Consider the following 17,372-nt stretch of genomic DNA (forward strand, 5'->3'; position numbering starts at 1 on the left):
CCTAACAAGGTAATGATTTTAGCAAGTTAAAGAAATAGCTATATAAATAATAGTTGGATAAACTGAAGATCAAAAATCTATGAGTTACTTCATACTTGTGCTTCAAAATTTCTGAAATTGCACCTGACTAATCTGTTTAAAAAACTCTTGTATAATTTTATTGGCTATCCTGTGACTTGTTCTGTATTTGGTATCATATAAAAATATTTAACAACTTACAGTTTGTATATTTGTCTCTTCTTGAAAATTAATAAAAAAATTATTCACAAAAATAAACTCATGGGGGGGGTTTGTTGTTTTGGTTTTTAACACTGGCTTGCCATTTATCAAATGCACATTCTTATAAGAACATGAGTCACATACAACTAAATATTATCTGATCGTTAAGTTTCCCCAATTGCTTCCTGCATATTACAGAAATGCAGTTCAATTGTCACTGCTTTCATTTAAGAGCAATATGGCCATAATGCAATTCCAACTTATTTTGGTTTGACAGCTGTCATGGGGGTAATTTGCTCAGCTTTCCAAGCCTCCTTCATATCCTGCCCAAACTGGCTTATCTTTGGTTAGAACTGATTTTTCTACATGGCATTCTTCAGTAACAGATGTTCTACCTGACCCCAGATAGCATCATTCCTCAGCAGTATGTCCCCATTTTGAACCGATTATCCTGTCACACATGAAAGAACCTAAACTCAAAGGGTTGGCACTAGACCTTGGAATGGTTATTTGTGACCTTTCAAAACAAAACATTACAAATCACCAAATATTTCTAAAATAATATTTAATACGATGCCATGAATTTAGTTACTTTAAATGGCCACATCTTGGTTCAACTCAAGTCACCCAGACTTGTTATCTAACGAACCAAATGGCGTTTGGTACAACTGTTAGAATAAGAACCATCAAGAAACTCTTCTCCGCTATTTATATATTGTAAGTAACAATGATCTGTATATACACTGATTAGAAGTGACGTAGCTATTGCAAAGTGCCAAAAGCACTTAAAAAACAACAATGGGACAGATCCTAAATGGGCGTACATTGGTATAGTGCCATCACAATCAGTGGAGCTACACAGATTTACACTAGCTGAGGAACTGGCCCAAAAGATTGAGTTGGAACAATACCCACAAAGAGAATGTTGCAGCCCACTGTAATAAAATTCTCTCCCTTCGATCTGCACAGGAGTCCTTCTACCCACTCCCCATCAGGAAAAACAGACCTTTAAGGCAAACCCTTATGGTCAACAGATCCAGACAAAAGGGGCAGCAGGTTGGGAGTGGGTAGCAAGTCTCTGATGACCTGGCTGAGAGGACATGTTCCCCTGACCCTAACTTTTCACTATCCTATTTATGTCCCCAAATGCAGCTGCAAAACTAATACACTCCCTCCTTTGTCCTCTCCCCTCCCCAACACATATAAAACTTTTTTCTATGCGGTTGTACCAGTGCAGTCTGATCCGCCCACTAACACAGACAAGTGCCTTAGCAGACCACAACTGCCAGAGCATCACAGTAAGATGGTTTTTAAGGATCCAATTCTAGGCACTGCCCTTTACGAAAGACGTGGATCAACTGGAGAGAGTTCAGAGGACAGCAACAAAAATGAGAAGAAGTTTAGAAAACCCTGACCTCTAAGGAAAGGTTTTTTAAAAAGGGCATTTTTAGTCTTGAAAAAAGAAGACGGGGGACCTGATAATAGTCTTCGAATATGAGAAGGGCTGTTATAAAGAGGAAAGTGATTAATTGTTCTCCATGTTCGCTGAAGGTAGGACAGGTAGTAATGGGCTTAATCTGCAGCAAGGGAGATTTAGCTTAGATATTAGGAAAAACTTTCTAACCGGACAGGTAGTTAAGCTCTGGAATAGGCTTCCAAGGGAGGCTGTGGAATCCCCACCATAGGTGTTTGTCCAGCCTATTCTTAAAACTCTCCCATCAGGGATGGTGTAGTTTTACTTGGTCCTGCCTGCACAAGGGGCTGGACTTGATGACCTCTCAAGGTCCCTTCCAGCTCGCCATTTCTATGATTCTATGATAAGAAAGTCATGTAGCAGAGACCTGTCAGAAGCATACTGTATTGTTGTAGATGCATCATATGAGTCACTGGAATCATTTGGTCTTCCTGTAATAGTGAGTTTTATTCCCGGCGCATAGGCTTTATCTGAAACACGAATAAATTTTACAAAATCAATTTTCCAAGGATGCACACAACTCCACTCTTGGAACAACGGATCTACTGACCTTCCTCTCCACCAGGAGAGCCATACAATGCTTAGCACAATGGGATCCCAGCGTGTGACTACGGCTCCCAGGTGTTACAGTAACAAATAATAAATAATAATAAAAGCTAACTGCCACATTGAGATTCGTATCTTAGCTACCACCATTCCTTCAAATCTTAGATAAAGACAGAAGTTCTGCAGATGAAGCCAGTTTACTAAGATGCTCTAGAATTAGTGATTCCACCATGAAATTCTATAACCACTAGCTTCCTTAGAGAAGCAGAGAAATGGGATCCACTGTCTATGCTTTCTTTCATACTTGCAGTCTTGTTAACGCACTGTGCTGTCCCTAGATCTGTTGGGTGGTACCATTGCTGACTTCCCCTGGATATTCCTATCAATGTTTGATACTGATCAAGCGTTATATTTGGCTTTTTTCCTCCAGAATAGGAGATTTCCTCCTTTGGGTTCTCTCACACATTCTGAAGCATAATATTCTCAGAATTAATTCCTGCAATTATATTTCTTGATTTCTTTCTTGGCCAAATAATAGTCATGATCTTTTAACTACAGCAAGATGTTGGCAAGGCTGAGTACCAATTTACCTTCAAGTAAACGTGATCATTTTAAATGAACCCAGATAACATTTAACTGAGACCATTTCAAATCTTTGGAGCATTTTGTTGTTCCAGAAAGACATTAACTCTGTGCGTTATTTTCTTTAAAGACAAGCTGTTACCATTCCTCTAATTTACAAAGAATATTTTCATAACAGAATAAGACTAATGTCTCTCAACTCCTTAACTATAAAACATTATGCTTGAAAGAAAGTCACAGGTTCCTAGCATTAAGCTGCGCCAGGATTTCATGGTTAGAATTTTCCTCTTCTTGGCTGACTGTTCATTTCCTTAGAAGCAGGAATGCTTTCTGGTTTTATAGTCAAGTTGGCTAAGAGAAGCAAAATCAGTAAGAGGTATTCATGTAGTCACGTTACATTAAATGTCTCTGGCATATAGTTCCTATTATAGTTAGCAAGAAAAAGTAGCAGAACATCATTGTGTACATATTGTAATAGTTTCATTCTCTCTCGAGCAGATGTGCTTACAGGAGGCGGCAGATAAAAGAACTTGTGTTGCCCTAGACAGAAAGAAATAACATCTGCCAGTTGTGTTTATTTGTAGTGATGTATGATTTATGCTTTCTCATTTGTAAGTGTTAGAGAGAAATGGATCATGTGACACTGTTTAGATAACCCTCAGGGAAATTCAGAGTATATCTTGTGGTGTTGTTCTTTCATACAAGAGAGACTGGCAGAGAGGAGCAAGAGTTCCTAAAATTCTTGGAATGGGGTTCCAGGCCCAGTCAGATGAGTTTTCAAGAAGACTGGGTCAGGATTATGGAGAGAAAGCAGGAAGGCATGAGTAAGCTAAGAACAAAAATGGTCTGGGTTGAATGGTCATCTCCCATTATTTATTGGGCACTATCTACATAGCTGGCCCTGTGCAGACCAAGGAAAACAAAAACAAACCCCGGCTCCAAAGATCTTTATTTAAATTGAACAAAGACAATACAGCAAATACACACAAGTCTCTTCCTAAACTGTATGCAGTGGGAGAGAGGCAGGTATCACTCAAACTACCAGACTCAAAAGTTCTTTCTTTTGCCCATGCTTTCCTCTTGTGGCTTTGCATTGTGGTCACCTTCTCTCCTCCTTGACTACCAAGCCCGTAGAGGACAGCCTGCATTTTTCTATCCAGTAAAAGCAGGAAAGCAAACTTCCAGGACCAGAACCCCATTGCGCTAGGTGCTGTACACAGACACAGTACAAGACAGCATTGAAAAGCTTACAATCTAATCTGGGAGCTGGAATAGTGCAGCTACCTCAAAAGGGAAGAGATTTCTTGTTGAGATGGCATCTTTGATTATCGTCCTAGACCCTGCCCCCCACAAACCTGAACAACAACATGAAAGAGATCAACTGTTAAAGAAAGGCAAAGAGGGATTTCATGCTGAGAGGCCAGGCCTAGAGGTCGGAGCACAGGACTGAGAAGCAGGAATCTCAAAACTTAAATCTTATTTACTGAGACTGTTACCTCATTGGGACTGGGATCATCTGTTTGTTAATGTGTTTGTGCCGCACCTAACGCTATGGGACCCTGATTAATGACAGGGATTCCTGAGTGCTATCATAATACAAGTAATACAAATACGGGATTCATCTCACATCTTCCATGAAAAAACTACATTAAACAATAAGTATTAACAAATTTAACCACTGTTTAAACAGTGGCTGGGTTTCATTGAAAATATTATGCGTTTGAGCAGCTAACTGGTGCCGGTTATTTTGCTACAGGGTCTGAATAAGGACACAAAACACAGCCTTCCAGGGGAAGAGAAGCAACTCAGCTGCATAAAGTTAAGACTATATTGATGTGACAGATGTAGGGCACTGAGTGACCTTCCCCAACAGCAGGTCATACAGGAACAGTGAAGACAATTTTCAAGACTGTCAAAAGAAGGAAAAACATGACAGGATTCCAGGCACCCAGAGCATTCCCCCATTGCTTCAGACTTCCCATCACTGCAAGAAGTAGTTCCCAAATGCCAACTCATCAAAAATAGGCTTCATGTCATTAATCAGGCTGGCTACCTTTCCACATAGCATTCGAAGAGTCAGCCATCCAGGTGATAAGAGGCTGCAAATAAGTAAAAAGACCAAACAAACAAAAAAACAAACAAAAAAAATTCTAGGTACTCTCTTGGGTGGAAATGGTCAGATTACAGTAAGAAGTCAGCCTGCTGAGACACACACATAGAAGATCAGGGAAACAAATCCCAACACTGACACAGAAAGCAGCACAAATTACTACTTACCTCTGCAAGAAGGAGGTTTGCTTGCCTTGTTTCAGTGAGAGCTGTAGCAGCTCCAGTGCTTTTGCCTGAGTCTGAAGAATATATGCCCTCTTGACTCTTCGGATGGTTCTGACTTTCGTATCGCACCATTTTTTTTTCTTTTTTGCCAACAAGGGCTCTGATCTTACAATGAGAATTGCACAAGCAGAACCCCACAGTCGAATCAAGTTCTAGGTCTTGGTCCTCCTCTTCAAGGTGCTCAGTGGCCTGGACCTAAGGCATCTTAAAGATCAACTAAAGCTCTGGGATACAGACAGCAACTTCTCTCCTCTGGCACAATGGAATTGTCTATAGTAAAGCCACATAGACTCATAGACTCATAGGTCAGAAGGGACCAATCTGATCATCTAGTCTGACCTCCTGCACAAGGCAGGCCACAGAACCCCACCCATCCAATTTTATAACAACATCTACACTACCTGCTGGATCGGCGGGTAGTAATCGATCTATCGGGGATCAATTTATCATGTCTAGTCAAGACCCTTTAAATTGATCCCCGAATCGACACCCATACTCTATCTCGGCAGGAGTAAGCAGAGTCAACAGGGGAGCTGCGATGGTCGACTTGCCGCCATGAGGACAGCCAGGTAAGTCGAACTAAGATACTTCGACTTCAGCTACGTAAATAGCATAGCTGAAGTTACGTATCTTTGATCGATCCCCCTCCCCCCAAGCGTAGACCAGCCCTAAGGGTAAAGCTCACCTGTGCAAGAGACAGCTTTCTTGGGGACCGGCCCACGACTGTGGAGTGAACCCTCACAGGAACTAAGGATCATCACAAACCCCACCACGTTCCTCTCCAAGTGCACTGTGCATTTCTTTGCCTTCTCTAACATAAATACATACATACATACACACATATATATATAACCATTCCAAAACAGACCATTGCAATGCACACACTCCCCCAGGAGAGGATGAGAGCACAACCACCACATGACAGATGTGTAGTCACATTGCTTAACACACTACTGGAAGGGGCTCAGATACTACATTGACAAACACAGTCTAGGAACTTGTATAAACCAGAATTTACAGGGGTTCCATATGGGCACAAAAATGTGTGTCTACAATGTTCTCATTGCAGGACTGGACCCTATGGCATCATTAGTCCATTACTAGCCCACTGGGCAGAGGCAGGATCACATTTTTAAACACTTTTTTAAGGGGATTTAGAGAATAGCTTCTATTGCAATGCCCTTCCTTTCATCACTAATGAGAGTTCAAGAAAAAATTTACCAAGGGGCCAGAGCTTTCCTAGTACAGAAGCCCTAAAGAGCCTGTCCTCTTCCTCATGCAACACAACTTTTTGGGATTTCCCCCATGCAAAAATAAATAAATAAAAGCTTCCTCTGCACCAGATAATACCCAGAATTCCCATTAATTTAGATTTTCCTTCAACATTGTGTAAATTATGCATTCTACTTTGGACGACCAATATTGTTCTAGAAGGACAATGTTCAAATGCGCAATAATAAAAGATTAGCAGCAAAAACCAAGCTATGCCATTGGTCTAGAAAACAAGTTTATTACATTTGTAGAGCTATTCCAGATATCAAAAGGACAAAAACACATCAAAAGGTTTAAATGGAAAGATGTTAGTTTGAAAGTGTAACAAATTACCAATGAGACAAAATGTGTAAGGCCAGAATTAAATTAAATTAAATTAGGAATTAAGTGGAAGACATGTTGAACCAGAGCACATACTGCAAATAAATGCGCCCACCACTAATATCACACAGCATTACGTGGAACAGCAGGACTGTTTTTTTATTTACAGACAGGAGAAAACGTTATTAGACTTATATAAAAGGATGAACTGAGAGGCAGGATTAGAGATCTCCTGTCCTGCAAATTCAATTGGCTGCAATACTCTTCACCTTCTGTCTTCAAGGGTTGCATGCTGTGCAGCTTAGCCCCTGGAGTGTCTGCATTTCAGCAGCAGAGTAAGGCGCGGATCCTACAAAGTTTTAAATGCGTATTTAATCTTAAACCTATGGAGTGGTCTCATTTAACTCTAGAGGTTAAGATTAGTCATGGGCATAAGTCCTTGCAGGATCAGGGCCTAAATGATACCTGTATAACGTTTGTGTGTTAATTTGTAAAGGGTTTCAGAACTCTAGAAAGTTGCTGTATATTGTTAACTCATTTCAACCACTTTTCCCCAGTTAGCTTTAAAGATGAGCAACATGAGCTGCAAAATAGTCAAATTTCTCAAATCCGAAACAAGAACAGGGAAGTAGTAGATGTGACATTCTCAATGTTTCATATGCTGAAAAACAGAGCATAAGGGAACTGGGAACAGGATGATGAAGTACAGTTCTTTACATTTGTCTCAGGTCAGTAACAGCCATTTTATGTGCCAATCCTGAGACTGGTTACATGGCACTGACTTCACTGGCACTTAATGAGGCTGCAGGGTTCTGTCCAAAAGGAGTAAAATACAAGAGTGGGACTGTGGTTCCCATCTTCGGGTAAGGAAGCTTGCACACTCTTGGTGCATCTTTTTGTGGAGACAGCCTCAGTTTCCTATTTTATTTATTTGGCACTGTTTCTGGAGTATGACTTTTTTTCCCTCTAGAAAAATGGATTGCAATTACCAGATTCTGAATGTAAGTTGTCTCATTGTACTTACCAAAGTCAGAACAGGATGACTTGCTAAAACAGATACTTTAGACACTTCAACTTTTCACTTTAGGAGGCTGCAACTCGAGTACATGAACATCTCTCTTCAAAACAGGAGGTATAGTCACAAAAATCAAACAAATTCCACCACAAGTTAACTTAAACCAAGAAATGAACCATGCATTCTGAGAATTAACTGCAAAATATAGCTACACTGACCTTGCATTTTTATACTTCCACTGGATGAAATGCTATTTGATGATGATAGACTTTGATGACATACTCCAAGGACTTGCTTGGAAGAAATCCATACAGCAGTCTTGAAAATCATGCTATTTCAGTTTTGCAAATGACTAGGAGAAACATGCATTTATCTTTGTAAGAGCTATAGAAAGAAAATGGAACTCTGATACACAAAGATGAATTCCTTATCACATCCTGGCTGTGCTCACAGAATATGTACTCTCCATTTTAAACTTGAGGACAGAAAGTTACAGGTATCTCAAGCATGACATTAAATTCAAGAAAGTAGGTTGATCATTTTCCCTTTTCAAAGATGGTCAGATAAAACAAAACAAAACAAAAAAAACACAAATGTAGCTACTAGCTAGTTCCCAAATTCTTATACACACTTTCCTAAATGCTCATTCATAAAATGATCTACATGGAGTATACCAGCTTCTCCCTCATTGGCACAGAGAAGTGCAGATCACATCTCCTTGGGGCTGCCAGGTTTGCTGCACCATGAATGAAAAGGAGATTGACCTTTGAGAGGCGTTGCACCACTGCATCCACCCTACTTCAGGAATTCTATTTGGGACGCCTTAGGATCCATTCAGTAGGGATGCACCAAACCTACACATCCCTCAGCCACGAACGCCTCCCAACCACCACCACTCCCCCTCCAAGCAGCACTGCTGGCCTATGTGCTCCTCAAAACACTGAGAACCAAATCCCAGTAGTCAAGCTCTCAATGAAATGCTACCTTGTGGTTTATTTTTATCAATGTTTACTTTGCAAGACCCAGAAAAATGCCCAAAGTGCTTCATTGCCTTCGTTAGCATCCCCACCTACAGGTATGACAGAAAGAATAAAAAACAGCGCTTTGTAGTCAGGGCTGAATTAATCTTTTGTGGGCCCTGGTGTCCGCACCATGGCCCCACCCCCTGCTCTGCCCCAAGGCTGTGTCACCGCTTAGCTTCTTCCCCCCAAAGCCTTATCTGTGCTCCACCTTGAGGCCCCGCCTGGCCTCTTCCCCTCGAGCCCTGCCTGCTGTTCGCATGGCGGGAAGGGGCAGAGACGAACAAGCAGCAGTGGGACCTCGGTGGGGAAGAGGCCAAGTTAGGGCAGGGCCTGAAGGTGGAGCACGGGGAGGGGGGATGGGGCCACAGTCCAGGCACTGGGGTCCCTTCTGAGGGCAGATCTACACTACAGCTGGGATCAATGCTCTGAGATCAATCCACTGGACGTCGATTTAGTGGGTCTAGTAAAGACCCACCAAATCGACTGCAGATTGCTCTCCAGTCGACCCCTGTACTCTACCACGACGAGAAGAGTAAGGTAAGTTGATGGAGATTTTCTCCCATCGACCCCCCCCGCGGTGTAGACCCCACAGTAACTCGACCTAAGGTATGTCGACTCCAGCTGGTTATTCACATAGCTGGAGTTCTGTAGCATAGGTCAACTTATTGCGGTAGTGTAGACATAGCCTGAGTGTGGGCCCAGCGCCACTGTAAACCTGTTACTATCTGTAGTACCCCAGTGAGCGAGCCCCTGGAGCAGAACCTTCTGGGATACCTCTGAGCTTGATGGCTCAGTAATTTCTATTCTCTCTCTATTTATCCTTGCAAGAGATTGAAGCCATGTCAAAAGAACCTCATGGTCAACAGTATCAAAACAGAACAAGTAGCTACACATACCATAGCTCGACCTAAAATGTGATTGACAGAAACCATTCCACCTTGCATGTTGCTGTGACGCTGGGAGTACCTTTCAAAGACTTGAAGAGCTCTGTGTAGCTCAAAAGTTTGTCTCTCCCACCAATAAAAGATATTACCCCACCCACCTTGTTTCTCTAATATCCTGAGATTGACATGGCTACAGCTACACTGCATACAGGAATTGTTCATGGCAGCAGCGTATCTGCAGGTGATTAAAGGATGGAGTGAAGCTGCAGCTGATAAAGTGATGTTATATGCCTCAAAGTCACAGTGAGGTATATACAACCTATTAAAAAAGGAAGGGATTGTTTCCTTGCCACTTGAGAGGTTCCCTGATACCCCTGGTGCCTTACAAGAGCTGTGATATCCCAGACTTTCCAGGGATATCACATTGTAGGCACAGATAGGATAAAGAATAGAGCAAAGGTACAAAGAGTTTGCACTGCCTGCTGATGTCTGTACTTGAAGTGTTATGCATCCAAATTATTTCATTTAGATTAGAAGCTCCCTTGGGCAAGGATCACAACTTCCTCGATATTTTGTACAGTACTGAACACATTGTCGTTGCTCCATAAACAAACTGAATAATCTCTCCAGAGGGTGATGGTAGCTGTTATTTTTAAAGGGAGAACACTGGATTTTTTTTGAGGACTGTGACTAGTTAAGACGTTTCTTGTCACATAATTTGAATTTGTTTTATTTGTATTCTTTAATCTTTTAAAGATTTCCATCTCTCTCATACAATCACAGTTCAAGGATGAAAAACAACTCTAAAGAAACTTACATGCCAAAATATTGAAAAAATATAATAAAGCTTGCAAGAAGAAATACATGTAGTAAAACAACAAAGAAGGCAATTGTGTTTGTGTTGCCTTATTGTTTGTTAGGAGAGTTTTAGGAGTGAATCAAAACTGCTCAACACATTTAAGAACATAATCTTTCAATACTTGGTTTTCAAATATATTTTACTTCCAAACTCCCTTTTCAATAACTGAAAATCCATTCTGTTACAATGGCCTCTATATACCAGCTAACCAGAATATTCAACTTATGGCAGAGTCATTCATGCATTCTTCCTCTCCAAAGCTGTGTTTCCTTGTTTTGCTGTGTTGTGGCTTAGCCTGTTTCTTTCAAAAGATCTGTCAAGAAATCCCATTGATTTGTATATTTCTTCATAGAGATCAAAATAATTTCAAAGGCCTTTGAGACATACGATAGGCCCCAATCCTTTACCCATTGAAATCAATGGGAATTTTGCCAGGGAATTAAAGAAGTCTATAATACAGATCTCCTTCATACTCAAATACTCAACATATAAATGCATTTTCAAATAAATAAGAGTGAGGGCCATTTAATCCCTAGTAATGCTGAAAAATTACATTTTTATTTTTGTTTAAAATATTTTATATATATCCACAATAAAATAGTTTTCTAGATTTACATTCCAATGAATACAAAATTACAAAACACAGTAAGTAGAAAAAAAACAGTACTGAGAGATTTCATGCCAAAAATATATGGATTATAACACTAGCTAGAAAAAATACTTCCCTAGAAAATTTTCAGATATGTGAGACTGTTAAAAACCCCATGTTTTAAAATGTATCTGTTCCTGAAGAGTCTGAATCCCCATGTACCGTACTGATACTTTGCGTCTGGTCATCTATATTCACGGAAGGCAGCATCACTGACATCTTCGCTGGAGAAGTCAGTGAACTTAAATGTGGTACAGTTTCCTCTCCTAAAATAAAAGGCAGAATACTGGTAATTACCTTATTTTACAGTCCAAATAGAACAATTTCAAATGTACTAAAGCCATCACTGTATTGCATCATCTTATGGATATAAGGATACATACTCTTATGTCAAGGACAGACATATGGCAAAACGTATGCTGGACGTGTTACATAGCCAGCTACGTCTTTGTCTCATATTTCCCAGTGTGGTCTTAATTCAGCCACTTCATTTCTTTACAAGGCACTCACACACATATAGATATAGAGGGGTGTGTGTGTGTGTAAAATTCAGAAATCTGTATCTTCTTATATAGTCACATGGCAAGAGCCTTATGAAACAAAGTTGCAACACCCAGCATATCTGACAAAAATTTAAAAAAGCAAGAAAACGAAAGTTAAAATAACTAACAGTAGATACACTCTACTTCTTCACCCACAGGGTGACACTCTATCACTATCTCAAATACCCTACACTACAGACCAAACACTGCCTTAACTCTGCCCTTGTAGGGAAACCATCCTTCCAGCATCCCCTTCCCTGAGTGGATGAACAAGCCCTACCTTAGACTCTTGTCATTTATCCCTTTTTTCTTCCATCCAGTGGTAGGTTCCAGCCAAGGAGTAGATGTAACAAGCAGTCTGACAGGAGGTGGCTTAGGTAAAAGAAGGCCTGGGAAACTACCAGCTGGGGGAAGGATCCCTTGGAGCAAGCTCCCTGTAGCAGCGTGGTTACCCCGCTCCTGCCCTGAAGGGGTTAAAACAGCCCTGGGGGAAGGTTGTGGCTGGAAGCTGCTAAGCTGGGCTGGTTGGGAAGTGGCTGCAGCTGGGCCACGTCCCAATTAGGCCACAGCTGGCCTATATAAAGATGCTGGGAGCCAGGAGCTCAGCAGTCTCCCTCTGCCTGTAGAGGGAGAAGGGCCTGGGTGCAGGGAGCTAGCGACAGGGTACCTGAGAGGAGCAGGCTGGGGAAAGGCAGAGGAGCTGGGGAGCTCCAGCCTGGAAAGACCCAGGCTATGGCCTAGCATAAGGCCAATAGGTACTGCGGGTTGCAGAGGGCAGCCCAGGGGTAAGTAAAGGCAGCAGGTCCAATCCCAACTTTGCCAGTGATGAGTAGGCTGATACTGCAGTCTGCCCCAGGGCGTGGGGCTAGACGATGACTGGCAGAAGCCTGATACTGAGGCGAGGTGGGGGTTCCCCAGGGAGGGCAGCACCCCAGACAACAGGGCACCGGGTCCGAGAGGGACACGGGGGCCAGAGGACAGGTGGATCACCGGCCTGCAGAGGGTGCTCCGGAGCTGGAATGAGCTAAATTCCTGGAAGTCACCAGCAGGAGGCACTGCAGGGCTGAGTCTGCACCTCTACACTTCCCAAGACTCTTTTCAGGACGGGTAGCACACACAACTGGTGCACAGGCACTATGTGATGTTGTCTAAGCTTTCTTAGCTGGGTTCTTCCTGTTCTGGTCCCTCTTCTCAGAGTCATCCTCCTTCTTGTCTAACCTCACTGAGTAGGTGCTAGAGGGAAAGGAGGATCTGGATTCAAAACGTTAACTAGGCTCCATGCTTCCAGGACAGGAGGCAAAAAAAAATAAAATACGGAATGACTGGAAGATGGCTCTCTGCCTTTAGATATCTTCTAGCTTTCACTGTTCTTTGGCACCATACCACTAACTGTTTGGGAGATTCCGCAGGATGGGAGGTGATGGCAATTAATGGCACACAATTCAGGAGCTCAAATTAATCTCTATCAGTATCAGTGAGGAAAACAGACAATATTACACATGTAACTGTTGTCCATACTACAGCTCTCCCAAATAAACAGGACTTCGGGGGGGAGTGAGAGGGGGGAATCCCCACAGTAGTAATTTTTAAAAGCTATTTCTGAACTCTATTTTTCTATTAGTTTAAAATTAAAAATAAGGGATATGGGAAGTTCAAGATCATCTCCTTACCACTGTGGAAACAATGAAACACGTGGCAAATTAATCTGATCAACATACTATGGAATGAACCTCTAAAGTAAATTCTTTTAACGTATATTTAGTCTTTGGAGTAGATGAGGAAACCAGTTACTGAGTAAATTCAGCTAACATCTATCTGCTTTACAGCAACATCAGCACAGATTTAAATGTGTGGACAAAGGCCTCCCATAAGTATCTCGTGTTATTAGTCAAAAGTTAAAATCTAGGGCAGGGAGGAACCACCCTCCTGCAGCCAATCAATACTGTCAGGCTACCATAAGCTTCATTACTTACATGGCATTTTGTGAACTCAGTGTCACTTTGTAAAATAAACGGTTTAGTAACAAAAAACAAACATCCTAGAGGTAAGCTGAACGTATACTTGTTGTGGTGAGTGTGACAGTGGCGAAGTTTGTTTTTCTACTAACATGACACAGTACATTAGTGATCTTCCCTTGTTCTCCGACAGCCTCGGCAATTAGAACTCCATTTTCTCAATTCCACACACAAAATATTTGTCAGGCTTATCTATTATGACAACGCAGCAACACCCTGCTTTCACTTGAATGTGCCAAAACATACTTCAATTGTTAATTAAACTGATCAGTGATGGAATAAAAACCACTGCTAATATAAAATTTCATCTAGGGCTTTTCGGTCTACAGTGGCTGCCAACTTCCAAGGAGGTCAAACACATTTATGGCCAAACTTGGTAAATCCAATACAGGAACAACCTATGCCAGCTAAACTTCTTGCACCTCAGGAAGGCTGGCTCCTGTAGAAGGAAGGTAGAGATACCACTATCCCTTTTTCAGAGTTGCCATTAAGTCAGTGAGTTACCTGGCTGCTATGGTGACACCCTCTTTCCAATCCAATTCACTCTTCAGGCACTGATACCCCATTACACCCACCCCCACCCTGAGACTTTGCACAAACAGCCTCATTCCCCTGCTGTCTTTCCTCTGCAAAGTAAATCTGACAAGGTTTACATTGGCATAAGCCCTAAGCAAACCTAACCCACAGTGAGTACATGCAAGAAGTTGTTTAAAAGGACATTTTTGGAAATGCTAAAAAGTTGCACACATCATATATATTATGGATGAAGTTATTTTTCAGATAGGGTTCACTTGATGCAACCAGGGGCTGCTTAAAAAAAGAAACTGGTTATGAAAAACGGGAAGTGAAGAAAGTGTGAATGTTCAGTTAGTCAGAAACTAAGCTAGTATAGACTTAACATGTGAAAGTGTGATGCCTAAGGAAACTTTGTAAATCATCAATAAATACTAAAGCAAACCTTTGTATACTCTACCTATATTATATGTAGTTTGATGCTTTCAAAGCTTGACTTTGTTAATAATTTCCACAGTCATGCCACTATTCCATGATGTCATTGTTTCAACAGCTGTTTTCAGGTTTGTTCAAAAAGAATATTCCCTGATGCAAGGGGTCTGCAATAACTTCATCTAACCTGCCAAGTGTTTGAAGCTGGGGTGCTGAAAGACCATACCAGTCTAAGTTCTTCCTAACATATGCTGTAATATGTTCTGCAGACATACTAGAGTCCAGTTTTATGTTTGATATAAAACGTGAAAAGTACATACAGAAACCAATAGAATAATACATTCTAATTGGTTAACAGAAATATTCTCAGCTATTTCACTATCTTCTATTGATTTTTGTAAAGATCCATTGCCATGTGTAAAGAACAATGATTTATTTTCGAGACATAATTTTAAAATGTTTTCTACTGTATACATTAGACATGTGCAGAAAATGTGTTATCTATACTTTCAACATTTTAAATATGAAGGTTTATGGATATTCCATTTCAGGAAAGTTTGAGATCTTGCTTTGTGACTGCAAGTTTCCAAAGCTGTTGGTATTCTAAGTCTATGTTGGCCTAATGGCACAACTATTAAGTTACCCTCATCTATGTTTTATTATTGTCAATTCTTTCTAAATCTGACCTCTGATATGCCTGGTGCATATATTATATAAGCAACTTATATGCATGCGCGCACACACACCACACCTATACACAAATACACACATAGAGAGCATATATACTCGTGTGCTTATATATCTGCAAATACATACAAACATATACACTCGCTAACAGCTGTCCCTGCCTTTTGGCTGGATCTAGTTATCAGTATTTGTGCCCGCATAAAACCTTTGGAAACCTCCTATTTTAATGATGTGGCATTTTGTTTTATTATTTTATCAGAAGATAACAGCTTATGATCAATAAATAGAGGCTTTCATCTTAAACATCCTTCATTCATAAATATGCAACTTGTAGTGGTGTATAGTATATAAAAATTGAATGGAGAATTTCACTATTCCATAAAAACACAGTAAATCAGGTAACTAAGCATTATTCTTATCACAAGTTCAGCAGCTTTTGCCTGTTTAAAAGATCAGGAAGTACTCTATTTAGTTTTAGAAGCATCTACCTAAACATATTGTGATAGACCCAGGCCAGTTGGGTACAGCAGAATAGCAGAAGGCAGATATACTGGCCATTGGATTAACAGTTTTCTGTTCCCTGACTGACCAGAGCAGGGGCTGCTCCAGGCTAATGAGAACACCTGACTCTAATTAACCTGCAAAGAGTCAGGTGAGGCCATTCAGGTAATGTGACCACCTGACTCTAATTAAGGCCCTGCTGATACTATAAAATGGGCTCACTCCAGTCAGGCAGAGGAGAGCCAGGGGCGAGGAAATGTGGCTGAAGGGCTGGTTACTGAAGACACCCTCAGACCATCATTAAAGGAGCCCTAAGGTAAGGGTGAAGAAGGGAGAAGCAGGAGAGCTGTGGGGAAGTGGCCCAGGGAAATGTAGCAACTCTGGCAGTGAAAGGTTGGCTGCCAATAACTGCTACCATTAGAGTCCCTGGGCCGGAACCCGGAGTAGAGGGCGGGCCCGGGTTCCCCCCAACCCACCACTACAGGAACATCTCCTGGGAGGGGAAGTCAGGCCCCTGTCAGGACAGGAGGCTGAACAGAGACTGTGGGAGTTCTCTCACCAACCTCCTTGCAGGCCTATGATGAAAAGGGATCAGTAGACTGTAACCCTGGCCCTAGTGAGAGAAGGGCTACCTGGAGGGTCACAGTGAGCCACTGAGTCTAGCATAAACCGCCTAGAAGCGCAGGACCCATGGGAGCAAGGTCAGAGCTCTGCCACAATATTTATAGATATTTTCCATGTTAAAACCCAATAAGAAGAACCGGTGACCTCAGATGTCCTTCATTTCTCCAGTCATCATCACCATCTCACAGAATACATTAACATAATTTTTGAAAAGTGATTGTTAACATCCATGTAAGAGCCTTTGATTGGTTCAAATTCAATAATAATGACTGACAACATTTTGGTGACTGCGATGGAAAGGTCAGTTTTCAGATTTGGGAGTTTTTTTCCTTGTACTAAGCAGTCTATAACAAATTAATGTTCAGTACTAAAATTTTAAGATTCAAATTGAACAGGACATGAAAATTATCTATTTCAATCCATGGCCAGTTATAAAAAAATTTCTGAGAGATGTATTTGCACATACACACTTCATATACAGCATACTGTGCATCAGGAACTTGTGCCAATTGGAGCAGGAATCAAACAGACTGAAGAGAGGTTTGGTTACTAACACCATATGTTAACATAAGGAACAAAGAAGAAAAAAATTATGTAAACATTTTTTTATTTGGCAAAGAAAAAAATAAACAAATCTGATTTTTTTTTAAGCCAAATAAAAATATATGCTTTATCCTTTTAGTCCTGAGCTGTTCTTCCAGGGACAGTTAGTAAGACTGGTATTTTAAATCAAGAATCTCTTAAATGAGAAACCCAACCAGGGCCTCAATCCTGCAACTGGATCTCTAAAAGTGGACCCCTGTGGCAAGCTGCAATACACAGGAGTCCATTCATGGAATAGTTTGAAGGACTGGGGTACAAATTACTACTATACAGATACA

The 17,372-nt window shown here is 41.2% G+C and overlaps 1 protein-coding gene across 9 annotated transcripts in view; it reads right to left on the bottom strand.

Moving 5' to 3' along the window:
- Positions 1 to 910: 910 nt before the first annotated feature.
- The window catches only part of KIAA0586 (KIAA0586 ortholog), a 131,260-nt gene continuing 114,798 nt past the window's right edge, over positions 911 to 17,372 (bottom strand). For 7 of the 9 annotated variants that reach the window (XM_050952504.1, XM_050952506.1, XM_050952503.1 and 4 more), the window contains one exon: positions 6,646 to 11,443. In XM_050952504.1, the coding sequence (XP_050808461.1) occupies positions 11,298 to 11,443 (146 nt within the window). In that variant the 3' untranslated portion in view covers positions 6,646 to 11,297. Of the gene's footprint in view, positions 2,164 to 6,645; positions 11,444 to 17,372 lie in introns of those variants that run through there. The other 2 variants (XM_050952505.1, XM_050952508.1) reach the window with 2 other exon arrangements.

Source organism: Gopherus flavomarginatus, chromosome 5, assembly GCF_025201925.1.
Source record: "Gopherus flavomarginatus isolate rGopFla2 chromosome 5, rGopFla2.mat.asm, whole genome shotgun sequence".
NCBI lineage: Eukaryota > Metazoa > Chordata > Testudines > Testudinidae > Gopherus > Gopherus flavomarginatus.